The sequence below is a fragment of the Nerophis ophidion genome, linkage group LG16, assembly GCF_033978795.1.
Source record: "Nerophis ophidion isolate RoL-2023_Sa linkage group LG16, RoL_Noph_v1.0, whole genome shotgun sequence".
NCBI classification, from domain to species: Eukaryota; Metazoa; Chordata; class Actinopteri; order Syngnathiformes; family Syngnathidae; genus Nerophis; species Nerophis ophidion.
The window spans coordinates 3,152,863-3,169,197 of NC_084626.1; the positions used below are offsets into that span (position 1 = coordinate 3,152,863).

General features: G+C 42.1%; 2 protein-coding genes across 3 annotated transcripts in view; one reads left to right on the forward strand and one right to left on the reverse strand.

Moving 5' to 3' along the window:
* fmoda (fibromodulin a) overlaps positions 1-16,335 on the reverse strand; it is a 281,121-nt gene that overhangs the window by 116,806 nt on the left and 147,980 nt on the right. The gene's annotated exons all lie outside the window — the stretch shown is intronic.
* Positions 1-16,335, forward strand: part of prelp (proline/arginine-rich end leucine-rich repeat protein) — a 45,549-nt gene that overhangs the window by 16,203 nt on the left and 13,011 nt on the right. The window contains exons 2-4 of the mRNA XM_061922591.1: positions 6,719-7,139; positions 7,220-7,405; positions 13,067-13,224. Of these exons, the coding sequence (XP_061778575.1) occupies positions 6,723-7,139; positions 7,220-7,405; positions 13,067-13,224 (761 nt within the window). The 5' untranslated portion in view covers positions 6,719-6,722. The remainder of the gene's footprint in view (positions 1-6,718; positions 7,140-7,219; positions 7,406-13,066; positions 13,225-16,335) is intronic.

Below are 16,335 nucleotides of genomic sequence, written 5' to 3' on the forward strand. Positions count from 1 at the left end.
AAACTGTTTTGTTTTTTTAGCAAAATCACAACACCTCAGCGCCAAATACACAACCCAAAACCGGTGAAGTAGGCACGTTGTGTAAATGGTAAATAAAAACTAAATACAAAGATTTGCAAAACCTATATTCAATTGAATGGACTTCAAAGACAAGATATTTAACATTCAAACTGAGAAACTTTGTTATTTTTGGCAAATACTAACTCATTTGGAATTGGATGCCTGTAACAGGTTTCAAAAAAGCTGGCACAAGTTCGCCAAAAAGACTGAATGCTCATCAAACACTTATTCGGAGCATCCCACAGGTGAACGGGCTAATCAGGAGCAGGTGGGTGCCACGATTGGGTATAAAAGCAGCTTCCATTCACAAACAAGAACGGGGCGAGGGTCACCACTGTGTCAACAAAAGCCTGAGCAAATTGTTCAAAAACAACATTTCTCAGCCAGCTATTGCAAGGAATTCAGGGATTTCACCATCTGAGATCTGTAATATCATCAAAAGGTTCAGAGAATCTGGAGAAATCACTGCACATAAGCGCAAAACGAACAGTAAATGCTCGTGACCTTGGATCCCACAGGCGGTACTGCATCAAAAAGCGACATCAGTGTGTAAAGGATATCACCACATGGGCACTTCAGAAAACCACTGTTAGTAACTACAGTTGGTCTCTACATCTGTAAGTGCAAGTTAAAACTCTTATTATACAAAGCGAAAGACATCTATCAACAACACCCAGAAACGCAGTCGGCTTCGCTGGGCCCGAGCTCATCTAAGATGGACTGATGCAAAGTGGAAATGTGTTCTCTAGTCTGACGAGTCCACATTTAAAATGCTTTTTGGAATCTGTGGATGTTGTGTCTTCCGGACCAAAGAGGAAAATAACCTGGACTGATCTCGGCGCAAAGTTGAAAAGCCAGCATCTGTGATGGTATGGGGGTGTATTAGTGTCCAAGGCATGGGTAACTTACACATCTGTGAAGGCACTATCAATGCTGAAAGGTACATACAGGTTATGGAGCAACACGTGTTGCCATCCGAGCAACGTTATCATGGACGCCCCTGCTTATTTCAACAAGACGATGCCAAGCCACGTGTTACAACAGCGTGGCTTCATAGTAAAGGAGTGCTGGTACTAGACTGGCCTGCCAGTAGTCCAGACCTGTTTCCTGTTGAATATGTGTGGCGCATTATGAAGCCTAAAATACCACAAGGGAGACCCCGGACTGTTGAACAACTTCAGCTGTACATCAAGCAAGAATGGGAAAGAATTCCTCTTGAAAGGCTTCAAAAGTTGGTCTCCTCAGTTCCCAAACGTTTACTGAGTGTTGTTAAAAGGAAAGGCCATGTAACACAGTGGTAAAAAAAAACAACTTTTTATATTATCATGTATACCAAAAATATTTCTTGTTAAAATAAAAATAAATACTGTACTTGCCCTCTAGTAGGATCCCCTGACCACCACACATTGGCACGAGAATCCGGTACTCAGGTTGGATCAAGTCTTTTATTTTTATCCACCAGTATAATTTTCTTTTCGGCAGTATATAGACTTTTTCAGTCCGGTGTGTCTCTACTTTGCTCTCTAGTTCGTGTCTCGGACCGGCTGCTGCTAATATGCACAGCAGGCAATTGGGTGATCATTCCCAGTTGATTAGTCCAATCACTTGCCAGCTGTGCTCCGAGGCCGGTCCTTCCACACCCTACTCCGTAGCAGGCCCACAGACCACGCCCCCCTCCACAATCTGCTTGACTTATGATTTAAAAAAAAAAGATCAATCAAATTTTAGACTGTAAAATTGGCGATAGATTTTTTACCATAAAATCAACTTTGGTATTGTTTTTATATTTTTCATACAGCAAGACACTAACACAAAACAAAAAAGCTAAGAACAGTGGTATTGTTTCTCCATTCCATTCCATTTATACCATTCGTTTATATGCTGTAAAAAATACACAATTTTTTTGCAGCTTATGTAAAAAAATACATTATATATATATATATATATATATATATATATATATATATATATATATATTGTTCACTGTTGAAAGCGGCCTTTTGAGCAACCATAACAATGATGAGTTCTTTTAAGTGAAGTTTATAGCACCAGGAACTGGGAGAGTGGTCAGAATAGAGGGAAAGATGAATGCAGCAATGGTGAGAGACATCCTGGATAAAAAAAAGACAACACTTCCCCAAGTTGTGGTAACATTAAGATTAAGCTTCAATTATTACAGTGCATCCAGTCCATTTTTTTTCACATTTTCTTATGTTACAGCCTTATTCCAAAATGGCAAAAAATGTTTTTTTCCCCTGAAAATTCTACACACAATACCCCATAAGACGATGTGAAAATGTTTTGTGTTTCCTTTTAAATGATGTTTATAGCACCAGGAACTGGGAGAGTTGTCAGAATAGAGGGAAAGATGAATGCAGCAATGTAGAGAGACATCCTGAATGAAAACCAACACTTCCCCAAGTTGTGGTAACATTAAGATTAAGTTTCAATTATTACAGCACATCCAGTCCATCACTTTTTCCACATGTCATGTTACAGCCTTATTCCAAAATGGAATAAATTGTTTTTTTTTTCCCTGAAAATTCTACACACAATACCCCATAAGACATTGTTAAAAGGATTTCGTTTTTCTTATTTTAAATTATGTTTATAGCACCGGGAACTGGGAGAGTGGTAAAAATAGAGGGAAAGATGATTGCAGCAATGTACAGAGACATCCTGGATGAAAACCAACACTTCCCATCCAACCTGACGGAGTTTGGGAGGTGCTGCAAAGAGAAAGGGTTGAAAATGCCCAAAAATAGGTGTGCCAAGCTGGTGACATCTTATTAAAAAAAGACTTGAGGGTGGAATTTCTGCCAAAGGTGCATCAACTAAGTATTGAGCAAAGACTCTGAATACCTATTTTTTTCGATTTTTAGTGTAAAAGCAGCACTAAGTAACTTTTCAGCCTTGATAGAATATGTTCATAATGTTTTGGGACACAAAAAACTACAGATGTGCTGACTTGCTTTACCGCATTCGATGCCAACGCCTGCGTGCAATTACTGATATCATGGCAGAAGCTGAAAAAAACCCCAAAGAAACAAAAAGTTTTTTCTGAGGAAACAAAGAAAGAAAAGGGGAGGCTACCTGGATAAAAGGGCAGTCAAGGATCAACATTGCCCCGCTTTTCACTCGCTGATGTGAGCTCAAAGACGAGGAATATCAGAGCGAATCTGCCTTGGCTCGGTGTTAGAATAATTGTATCTAAGTTGTCACAAACACTTTGCGTTGAAAGAGTTCCCAGCGAGAAGACTGTCTTTAAACCTACCAATAAGAAGGCTTGTAAAACTCCACTGTGTAGGGGGAAGCAACATGAAGGTGTTTCTGTTTCTTTCATACATTGTAATCAATAGAAATATATTTTTTGACCCAAGAACTACAAGCGGAGAGAAGCAGGATCTGCCCAAGTTCAAGGCGACCAATCATTTTTGTGACTAACACTGTAATGTGTGGTAGCATCAAGTCATTTCTATTTTGGAGCCTTCATATCAAAGCAGATTGTGTGACGTTAAAAAATATTGATGCAATCATAGTAGTATAGACTAGATACGCCATTGTACTTGGTATCATTACAGTGGACAGATCCACCCATGGCATGTTAGCGGCGATGTCATTGAGCTATTTTATCCTCCTACGGCTTGTACTGGAGCATTTTTAGCTATTCCACGTCCTCCAGTGATAAAGCTACTTGGAATAAACCTACTTTATTTGTCATCATGTAGGCGAGGATTAATTTGAGTAGTCAGTAAGCAAACAAAGGCTCCTAATTAGTATGCTGGCATATGCAGTAACATATTTACTTTATATTCTATTATTTTGTCAACATTATGAGGGACAAACTGTAAAAAATGATTAGTAATTCACTTGTTCACTTACTGTTAATATCTGCTTATTTTCCCTTTCAACATGTTCTATCTACACTTCTGTTAAAATGTAATAATCATTTATTCTTCTTTTGTTTGGATACATTAGTTTTGGATGATACCACAAATTCAGGTATCGATGCGATACCAAGTTGTTGCCTGATCATACATTGGTCATAATTTAAGTCCTCATGTGTCCTGGGACGTATTTCCTGACTTCATAAACATAATATAAATAAATAAAAAAAAGTGATTCTAAAAAATATCAATGTAATCATAGCAGTATCGACGAGATACAGTCCTGTACTTGGTATCATTGCAGTGGATGTCACCCATGGTGTTTGCTTATAATGTGACGCCAGTAAGCTATTGTACCCTCCCTCGGCGTGTACAGAAACATGTTTAGCTATTCCTCGTCCTCCAGTGATAATGCTACTTGAAATAGACTTTATTTGTCACCATGGAGGCCAGGATTAGGGATTTAGAAGTAGCTAAAAAAATGCAAAACAATGACTTGAAGCACCTCTTCCTGAGGGCGTTTCAGTGTTACAGCTTCCATTCATCCATTTTCTACCGCTTGTCCCTTTATGTTTAGTTTTTTTTAGGCCAAAATGCTTCCGTTCTCCCTTTTCTGTCCACTGCTTGTAAGCATTCTGTGTGTGTGCGCCGCCGAACATGCTCCTCTGCTCCTAAAATGTCCTGGATCAAGAGCTATCTAGAAAATATAAAAACAATGTGTTCAGGTGGATAATACAATATCTGGATTTAAAACTATAGTTTGTGGAATTCCTCAGGGTTGTATAATTGGTCCAAAGTTATTTACAATTTTCATTAATGATTTTTGTGATGCATCAAGTTTCTTAACATTTTTTTTATGTTTGCTGATGATACAACTGTCCTTTGATATGGAAAAATTTTTAATGAACTTTTGGTAAAAATAGAACAATAAATGACAGTGATTAAAAACTGGTTTGATATGAATAAATTATCACTTAATATTGCTAAAACTAAATTTATGATATTTGGTACCAAAACTGAGGTATCTAATGAAGTAAATATTAAAATAAATGGAGATAAAATTGAGCTTGTCTTTGATACTAAGTTTTTGGGAGTTATAATTGACTATAAATTATCATGGAGACAGCATGTAAATTATATAAAATCCAAAATATCAAAAACACTTGGTGTTTTGTATAAAACTAAATAATTCATTATAATTCTTTGTTAACAATTTATTATACTTTGATACTTCCATACATGACATACTGTGTAGAACTCTGGGGAACCACTTTTAAAACCATAATTAACGATATTGTTTTGCTGCAAAAAAAAAAATAAACAAAGCAGGATATAATGATCATACCCATCCATTATTTGTTCAATCAAAACTTGTGAAATTTCAAGATATTGTTTATTATAAAATAACACGGATAATGTTCGAAGCAAAAATAAATACTCTTCCAGAAGGAATTCCAAAATACTTCTCTCTACAGAGCAGCAAATATTATTTTACCAAAAGCAAGATCAGTTGTTAAACGTAGATGTTTATCTGTTCTCGGTGTTAATTTGTGGAATTCTGTTGGTAAAGAAATAAAAATGAGTGACTCAGTATTTCATTTCAAAAAGAACATGTCACAATGTATTTTAAAAAGTTATGTGAACTAGAAATGTATGTTTGTTTGGTAAAATGTTGTATTTAGAAGGTATGTATGATTATCTATTTACAGAAAAGTGCATGTGTGTAAGTACATATTTTTGTATTATTTGTTAAAGGGCAACTTAAATGTAAATGCTGAATGACTATATTTCTTTTTATATTTCAAAATTATTAGAAAAGGTAACTTAATTGAATGTAAAAAATGTTATGTTGGGCACATAAGCTTTTTTGCTTCTGCCTGTTTCAGTAATGTTATTCATTTTTTGAATCGTGATCCATGTTTCAATTAATCAATCAATCAATGTTTACTTATATAGCCCGAAATCACTAGTGTCTCAAAGGGCTGCACAAACCACAACACAAACCACTACGACATCCTCGGTAGGCCCACATAAGGGCAAGGAAAACTCACACCCGGTGGGACGTCGGTGATAATGATGACTATGAGAACCTTGGAGAGGAGGAAAGCAATGGATGTCGAGCGGGTCTGACATGATACTGTGAAAGTTCAATCCATAATGGATCCAACACAGTCGCGAGAGTCCAGTCCAAAGCGGATCCGACACAGCAGCGAGAGTCCTGTTCACAGCAGGAAACCATCCCAAGCGGAGGCGGATCAGCAGCGCAGAGATGTCCCCAGCCGATACACAGGCGAGCAGTACATGGCCACCGGAATCGGACCGGACCCCCTCCCCAAGGGAGAGTGGGACATAGGAGAAAAAAGAAAAGAAACGGCAGATCAACTGGTCTAAAAAGGGAGTCTATTTAAAGGCTAGAGTATACAAATGAGTTTTAAGGTGAGACTTAAATGCTTCTACTGAGGTGGCATCTCGAACTGTTACCGGGAGGGCATTCCAGAGTACTGGAACCCGAAATGAAAACGCTCTATAGCCCGCAGACTTTTTTTGGGCTTTGGGAATCATTAATAAGCCGTAGTCCTTTGAACGCAGATTTCTTGCCGGGACACATGGTACAATATGTTTTTGTTGGACTGAAAATAAACTGAACTGAACTGAACTAAAACCAGCAACGTCATGCTTGGTTCATGGTTCATTATTATCGTGTTACTACCATACAAGCCAGACCAGAGTGAACAAAAACTTGTATAAATTGTGTTTTCTGTTGGACTCAGGAGAATGCGGGCCGTCTCGGGACTCCTTTGCGCCTTGACGCTGCTCCTCCTGATGGGAGCGGTGCTCACCCAGAGGGTCCGGCCAAGAAAGCCCACCAGGCGCCCGTTCGCCCCCAAGGAGCCCGCCGCCGTCCCCCAGCCGGAGCCGGAGGAGCCCACGGACATCCCTCCGGTCATCCTGGGCCCGCCCTCCGTGTACCCGGACTGTCCCCGGGAGTGCCTGTGCTCTCCCAGCTACCCCAACTCTCTCAACTGCGAGAACCGGAACATCCGGGCCATCCCCGCCATCCCGCCCAGGGCCCACTACCTCTACCTGCACAACAACTACATCACCCAGGTGACGGCAGAGCCCTTCCTGAACGCCACGGGGGTCCGGTGGATCAACCTGGCAAACAACCGCATCCAGCGGATAGACAAACAGGTCGGACCGCTTCCTTCTTTTCCAATCGACGCTTATGAAATACCCGGAGATTCCGATTTCTATTTTTGTCCCCCACGCAGGTGTTCCAGAAGATACCTGATCTGTTGTACTTGTACGTGCAAGGTAATCAGCTGAAGGAGGTGCCCTCGGGTCTTCCGGCAAGTCTGGAACAGTTGCGTCTCGGCAGGAATCGCATTTCCAAAATACCTGCCGGTGCCCTCAGCAAGATGGGCAATCTGACCTTGCTCGACCTCTACCACAACCAGGTGAAAGTCACGCTTTATTAGATCTGCGCTATGTTGCCGAAAGTATTTGGCCACCTGCCTTGACTCACGGATGCACTTGATTCATCCCAAAGGGCCGGTAGGGAACCTATGGCTCTAGACCAGGGGTGCCCATTACGTCGATCGCGAGCTACCAGTCGACCGCGGGGGGTGTGTCAGTCGATCTCCAGCCAGGCTTTTAAAAAAAATAGACCTAAAAATTAGTGATCATCAATCCTCACCAAGACGTCACTTAAATGACATTCACGGTACCGGAGGGTCTTGTGAGATGACACTGGCTGCTGCAAGATCATTATTATGAAAATATGACCGAGAGGAAGGTGAGAAACACTTTTTATTTCAACAGACTCTCGCGCCGTACCTTCCATCAAAACTCTAAAGGCCGACTGCACATTTCCTATCTTCACAATAAAAGCCCTGCTTCATGCTGCCTGCGCTAACTAAATACAGTCTCGGAAAACTGCCGTGCACAAGCGATCCCTCAGAAAACTGGCGTGCACATCACTTGTGCACGCCAGTTTTCCGAGACTCTTATTTTGTTAGCGCAGGCAGCGTTAAAAAATGACCCGCAGGCCGCACTTTGGACAGCGCTGTGTTAAGCAATGCCAGCTAAGATTTATCTGAGAGCCGGATGAAGTCATCAAAAGAGCCACAGGTTGCCTACCCCTGCTCTAGAGCATGGGTGTCAAACTCTGGCCCGTGGGCCAAATTTGGCCCGCCATTTAATTTCATTTGGCCCTTGAGGCAATATCAAATTAACATTAGAGCTGGCCCGCCGGTAACACCACATTCACCGCAAATACTCATACTTGCCAACCCTCCTAATTTTCCCGGTAGACTCCAGAAGTTTAGTGCCCTTGCCGAAAATCCCATTCTCCCGAATTTCTACCGATTTCCACCTGGACAACTATATTGGGGGCGTGCATTTAAGGCACTGCCTTTAGCGTTCTCTACAACCTGTCACGTCTGCTTTTCCTCCATACTAACACCGTGTCACATAATATTTGTGGCTTTTACACACACACAAACACACGCACAAGTGAATGCAAGGCATACTTGGTCAACAGCCATACAGGTCACACTGAGGGTGGCCGTTAGAAACAACTTTAACACTGTTACAAATATGCGGCACACTGTGAACCCACACCAAACAAGAATGACAAACACATTTCGGATGAACATCCGCACCGTAACACAACAAAACAAAACTTCCAGCAAACTGACCAATAATTAACGTTGTATTCATGCATTTTCTCTTGCTACTTCAAGGCTTGAATGTTTGGTTCATTCATTATTGTTATTTTATTTTCAAATGTATTATTAGCCTGTGGAGAAAAATTTATATTTACCTCAGAAGATTGCAAATAGAAAAAAAGGCATAACATTTTTATTTAAATTTTATTTGATAAGCCATTGATATTTTTTTTAATTATTATTATTATTATTTGAAACTGGATTTTGCATGTCACTAAAGTTATATAAGCCTTGCTTGTTCAATATTTAATGCAAAACTTGTTTGGGTCCCAATTAAAAGGTTAGTTTGTTCAACCTTGGCCCGCGGCTTTGTTCCGTTTAAAATTTTGGCCCACTCTGTATTTGAGTTTGACACCTCTGCTCTAGAGCATGGGTGTCAAACTCTGGCCCGCGGGCCAAATTTGGCCCGCCGTTTAATTTCATTTGGCCCTTGAGGCAATATCAAATTAACATTAGAGCTAGCCCGCCGGTATTATTACACCGTATTCACCGCTAATACTCATACTTACCAACCCTCCCGATTTTCCCGGGAGATTCCCGAAGTTTAGTGCCCTTGCCGAAAATCACCCGGGGCAACCATTCTCCCGAATTTCTCTCGATTTCCACCCAAACAACATCATTGGGGACGTGCCTTAAAGGCACTGCATTCAACGTCCTCTACAACCTGTCGTCCCGTCCGTTTTTTCTTCATACAAACATTGTGCCGGCCCTAACACATACTATATGCGGACTTTACACACAAACAATTGAATGCATCATACTTGGTCAACAGCCATACAGGTCACACTGAGGGTGGCCGTTAGAAACAACTTTAGCACTGTTACAAATATGCGGCACACTGTGAACCCACACCAAACAAGAATGACAAACACATTTCGGGTGAACATCTGCACCGTAACACAACAAAACAAATACCCAGAATCCCTTGCAGCACTAACTCTTCCGGTAAACTTCCAGCAAACTGACCAATAATTAACGTTTTATTCATGCATTTTCTCTTGCTACTTCAAGGCTTGAATGTTTGGTTCATTCATTATTATTTTATTTTCAGATTTATTATTAGCCTGTGGAAAAAAATTGATATTTACCTCAGAATATTGCAAATAGAAAAAAAGGCATAACATTTTTATTTAAATTTTATTTGATATGCCATTGATATTTTTTTAATTATTATTATTATTATTTGAAACTGGATTTTGCATGTCACTGAAGTTATATAAGCCTTGCTTGTTCAATATTTAATGTAAAACTTGTTTGGGTTCTAATTAAAAGGTTAGTTTGTTCAACTTTGGCACGCGGCTTTGTTCAGTTTTAAATTTTGGCCCACTCTGTATTTGAGTTTGACACCCCTGCTCTAGAGCATGGGTGTCAAACTCTGGCCCGCGGGCCAAATGTGGACCGCCGATTAATTTCATTTGGCCCTTGAGGAAATATAAAATTAACATTAGAGCTGGCCCGCCAGTAACACCACATTCACCGCTAATACTCATACTGGCCAGCACTCCCGATTTTCCCGGGAGACTCCCGAAGTTTAGTACCCTTCCCGAAAACCTCTCATGGCAACCATTCTACCGATTTCCAATATTGGGAGCGTGCCTTAAAGGCACTGTCCTCCACAACATGTCGTCACGTCCTCTTTTCCTCCATATAAACAGCGTGCTGGCCAAGTCACATAATAGATGCGGCTTTCACACACACATACTTGGTCAACAGCCATACAGGTCACACTGAGGGTGGCCGTATAAACAACTTCAACACTATTACAAATATGCGCCACACTGTGAACCCACACCAAACAAGAATGACAAAACACATTTCGGGAGAACACCCGCACCGTAACACAACATAAACACAACAGAACAAATACCCAGGACCCCTTGCAGCACTAACTCTCCCGGAATACCCCCCCCCCCCCCCGCCCACTACCACCAAACCCCGCCCACCTAATTTTTTATTTTATTTTCGAATTTATTAGCCTGCGGAAAAAGTTAATGTTGATATTTACCTCAGAAGGCTGGAAATAGAAAAGAGGCGTTCATTTTTTAAATTCTGTTTTAGTTATGTTTTTTCGTTTAAGTTGATTTTGCACTATTACGTTATACAAGCTCTGCCTGTTCCATGGGAGGAAGCCCGAGTACCCGGAGGGAACCCACGCAGTCACGGGGAGAACATGCAAACTCCACACAGAAAGATCCCGAGTCCGGGATTGAACCCAGGATTACTCAGGACCTTCGTATTGTGAGGCAGATGCACTAACCCCTGTCCTGCCGTGCTGCCCTATTTAAGCCTTGCTTGTTCGATATTCATTGCAAAACTTGTTTGGGTCCCTATTAAAAGGTTCATTTGTTCAACCTTGGCCCGCAGTTTTGTTCAGTTTTAAATTTTGGCCCACTCTCTATTTGAGTTTGACACCCCTGCTCTAGAACCAGATGTGGCTCTTTTGATGACTACATATGATCATTATATTTATATAGCGCTTTTCTCTAGTGACTCAAAGCGCTTTACAAAGTGACACCCAATATCTAAGTTACATTTAAACCAGTGTGGGTGGCACTGGGGGCAGGTGTGTAAAGCGTCTTGCCCAAGGACACAACGGCAGCGACTAGGATGGCGGGAGCGGGAATCGAACCTGGAACCCTCAGGTTGCTAGCACGGCCACTCTCCTAACCGAGCTATGTCGAGTAACCGTGTAATACTCCTTCCATATCAGTAGGTGGCAGTCGGTAGCTAATTGCTTTGTAGAATTGGGAAACAGCGGGAAGCAGGGTGCAGGTAAAAAGTGGTCTAATGCTTAAACCAGGGGTAGGGAACCTGTGGCTCTAGAGACAGATGACTGCACTTGGCTCTCAGATAAATCTTAGCTGACATTGCTTAACACGGTATAGCTCGGTTGGTAGAGCGGCCGTGCCAGCAACTTGAGGGTTGCAGGTTCGATCCCCGCTTCCGCCATCCTAGTCACTGCCGTTGTGTCCTTGGGCAAGAGACTTTACCCACCTGCTCCCAGTGCCACCCACACTGGTTTAAATGTAAAAATTAGATATTGGGTTTCACTATGTAAAGCGCTTTGAGTCATTAGAGAAAAAGCGCTATATAAATATAATTCATATCACTTCACTTCACGATAAGTAATGAATAATTTCACTGGTAATCACAGTTTGGAAAAATAACGTTCAAATTATAAAACATTCTCATGCATTTTAATCCAACCATCCGTTTTCTACCGCACCTGTTCACGATGTCGCATTAATGGTAAGAAATATTATATTTATTATTGGTTAACTTATGGAATAACAATGTTAAAAAAGAATAAAATACTTATTATACTCTTATTATACTTATTATACTCTCGACCCCTGCCAAAGGGGTTCTATCGGGTTCAGGTCAGGACTCTGTGCAAGCCAGTAAAGTTGATCCATACCAAACTCAATCATTTATGTATTTATGGACCTTGCTTTGTGCAATGGTGTACAGTCATGTTGGAAGAGAAAGGGGCCCCATCCAAATTGTTGGGAGCATGGAATTGTCCTGAATTTCTACTCAGTGGCCTAGTGGTTACAGTGTCCACCCTGAGATCGGTAGGTCATAAGTTCAAACCCCAAAACTATAAAAATGGGACCCATTACCGCCTTGCATGGATTTCAGCATCGAGGGTTGGAATTGGGGGTTAAATCACCAAAAATGCTGCTGCCCACTGCTCCCCTCACCTTCCAGGGGGTGATCAAGGGTGATCCGAGTACCGTTCTCCTGGCAACCTCCAAACCCAGACAGGGCCATCAGATTTCCAGATGGAAAAGCATGACTCATCAGTCCAGGGAACGTGTCTCCACTGCTCTAGAGTCCAGTGGCGATGTGCTTTACACCACCACATCTGACACGGTGATGTATGGCTTAGATGCAGCTGCCCGGCCATGGAAACTCCGTTCCATGAAGGTCTCTGCGTACTGTGCGTGGGCTATTTGGAAAGGTCACGTGTAGTTTGGACCTCTGTAGCAACTGACTGTGCAGAAAGTCTTTGCACTATGCGCTTCAGCATCCGCTAACAGCTCTCTTGTCAATTTACGTGGCCTACCACTTGGTGGCTGAGTTGCTGTTGTTCCCCAAATTTTCACTTTTTTTATTATAAAGTCGACTTTGGAATATTTAGGAGCGAGGGGATTTTGACGACCGGATTTGTTGCACAGGTGGCATCCTATGATGAGTTGCACGCTGGAAATCACTGAAAGCGGCCCATTCTTTCACAAATGTTTGTAGAAAGTCTCCATGCCTAAGTGCTTGATTTTATACAAGTGATTAGGACAGCTGATTCTCATCATTTGGACGGGTGGCCAAATACTTTTTGGTAATACAGTGCATCGGTGTGTGTTCTCGCTCTAACTGTAAGTGTTCCAGTTGAGTGACAGCGGCCTGGGCGCCAACACCTTCAAGGACTTGTCCAGCCTGATGCAGCTCAACCTGGCGCACAACGTGCTGAAGAAGATGCCCGCCGGCGTTCCCAGCGGCCTCATCCAGCTGTTCCTCGACAAGAACCGCATCGACGACATACCCAAGCAAGTATACGCAGCGTTACGTACCAACAACAGACTCGGAAACATTTGCACGGGAAGAAAATGTTACGGCACGAACCGGTTTTAAGGTTTGCCCTATTCAAAATCCTACAAAGTATTGGTGCCACACGAAACTGAAATTACTTATGACTATAAACTAGGGTTGTACGGTATACCTGTCCTAGTATAGTATCGCGGTACTTTTGAATAAAAAACGGTACCATACTCTGTTTTGAAAAGCACCGGTTCCCCATTTGTTGTTTGGTTTTCATTGCTGGTTTATGAGCAAAGGAGCAAGTTCGGCAGCGCACACGCACCGAGTACTTGGAAGCAGACACGGTGTGTAGACTGAAAAAGGGACAACGGACGCATTTTGGCTTAAAAAGTAAAGATAAAGGTGACGTTATAACACAGAAACACCCTCAGGGAGAGGTATTTTACGACATGGCAAGCTAGCTAGCGGCCAACGTCCATCCGCAGTGTTTTAGCTACTTCTTAATCAATAATCCTGTCCCACACGGCGACAAGTACCAAGTATCCAACATGACAGGGAGACAGAACAGGATCAAACATTACAGGGAGACAGAACAAGATCAAACATCACAGGGAGACAGAACAGGATCAAACATGACAGGGAGACAGAACAAGATCAAACATGACAGGGAGACAGAACAGGATCAAACATTACAGGGAGACAAAACAGGATCAAACATTACAGGTAGACAGAACAGGATCAAACATCACAGGGAGACAGAACAGGATTAAACATTGCAGGAAGGCATAACGGGATCAAACATGACAGGGAGACAGAACAGGGTCAAACATTACAGGGAGGCAGAACAGGATCAAATATGACAGGGAGACAGAATAGGATCAAACATTACAGGGAGACAGAACAGGATCAAACATGACAGGAGGACAGAACAGGATAAAACATGACAAGGAGACTGAAAAGGATCAAACATTACAGGGAGACTGAACAGGACCAAACAGTACAGGGAGACAGAACAGAATCAAACATGACAGGAGGACAGAACAGGATAAAAAATGACAAGGAGACTGAAAAGGATCAAACATTACAGGGAGACTGGACAGGATCAAACAGTACAGGGAGACAGAACAGGATCAAACAGTACAGGGAGACAGAACGGGATCAAACATGACAGGAGGACAGAACAGGATGAAAAATGACAAGGAGACTGAACAGGGTAAAACAGTACAGGGAAACAGAACAGGATCAAACATGACAGGGAGACAGAACGGGATCAAACATTACCGGGAGACAGAACAGGATAAAAAATGACAAGGAGACTGAAAAGGATCAAACATTACAGGGAGACTGAACAGGATCAAACAGTACAGGGAGACAGAACAGGATCAAACATTACCGGGATACAGAACAGGATCAAACATTAAAGGGAGACAGAACAAGAACAAACATGACAGGAAGACAGAACGGGATCAAACATGACAGGGAGGCAGAACGGGATAAAACATGACAGGGAGACTGAACAGGATCAAATATTACAGGAAGACAGAACAGGATCAAACATTTCAGGGACACAGAACGGTAATCAACATTACAGGGAGACAGAACAGGATAAAAACATTACAGGGAGAACTAATGGAATAAAACATGACAGGGAGACTGAACAGGACCAAACAGTACAGGGAGACAGAACAGAATCAAACATGACAGGAGGACAGAACAGGATAAAAAATGACAAGGAGACTGAAAAGGATCAAACATTACAGGGAGACTGGACAGGATCAAACAGTACAGGGAGACAGAACAGGATCAAACAGTACAGGGAGACAGAACGGGATCAAACATGACAGGAGGACAGAACAGGATGAAAAATGACAAGGAGACTGAACAGGGTAAAACAGTACAGGGAAACAGAACAGGATCAAACATGACAGGGAGACAGAACGGGATCAAACATTACCGGGAGACAGAACAGGATAAAAAATGACAAGGAGACTGAAAAGGATCAAACATTACAGGGAGACTGAACAGGATCAAACAGTACAGGGAGACAGAACAGGATCAAACATTACCGGGATACAGAACAGGATCAAACATTAAAGGGAGACAGAACAAGAACAAACATGACAGGAAGACAGAACGGGATCAAACATGACAGGGAGGCAGAACGGGATAAAACATGACAGGGAGACTGAACAGGATCAAACATTACAGGAAGACGGAACAGGATCAAACATTTCAGGGACACAGAACGGTAATCAACATTACAGGGAGACAGAACAGGATAAAAACATTACAGGGAGAAATAATGTAATAAAACATGACAGGGAGACTGAACAGGATCAAACATTAAAAGGAGACAGAACAGGATTAAACATGACAGGGAGAGAGAACGGGATCAAACATTACGGGGAGACAGAACAGGATCAAACATTACAGGGAGACAGAACAGGATCAAACATGACAGGGAGACAGAACGGGATCAAACATGACAGGGAGAAAGAACGGGATAAAACATGACAGGGAGACTGAACAGGATCAAACATGACAGGGAGACAGAACAAGATAAAACATGACAGGGAGACTGAACAGGATCAAACATGACAGGGAGAAAGAATGGAATAAAACCTGACAGGGAGACTGAACAGGATCAAACATTACAGGGAGACAGAACAGGATCAAACATTACAGGGAGATAGAACAGGATCAAACATTACAGGGAGACAGAACAGGATCAAACTTGACAGGGAGACAGAACGGGATCAAACATGACAGGGAGACTGAACAGGATCAAACATGACAGGGAGAAAGAATGGAATAAAACCTGACAGGGAGACTGAACAGGATAGAACATTACAGGGAGACAGAACAGGATCAAACATGACAGGGAGACAGAACGGGATCAAACATTACCGGGACACAGAACGGGATCAAACATTACAGGGATACAGAACAGGATCAAACATGACAGGGAGACAGAGCGGGATCAAACATTACCGGGACACAGAACAGGACCAAACATGACAGGGAGACAGAACAGGATCAAACTTGACATGGAGACAGAACGGGATCAAACATGACAGGGAGACTGAACAGGATCAAACATGACGGGGAGACTGAACAGG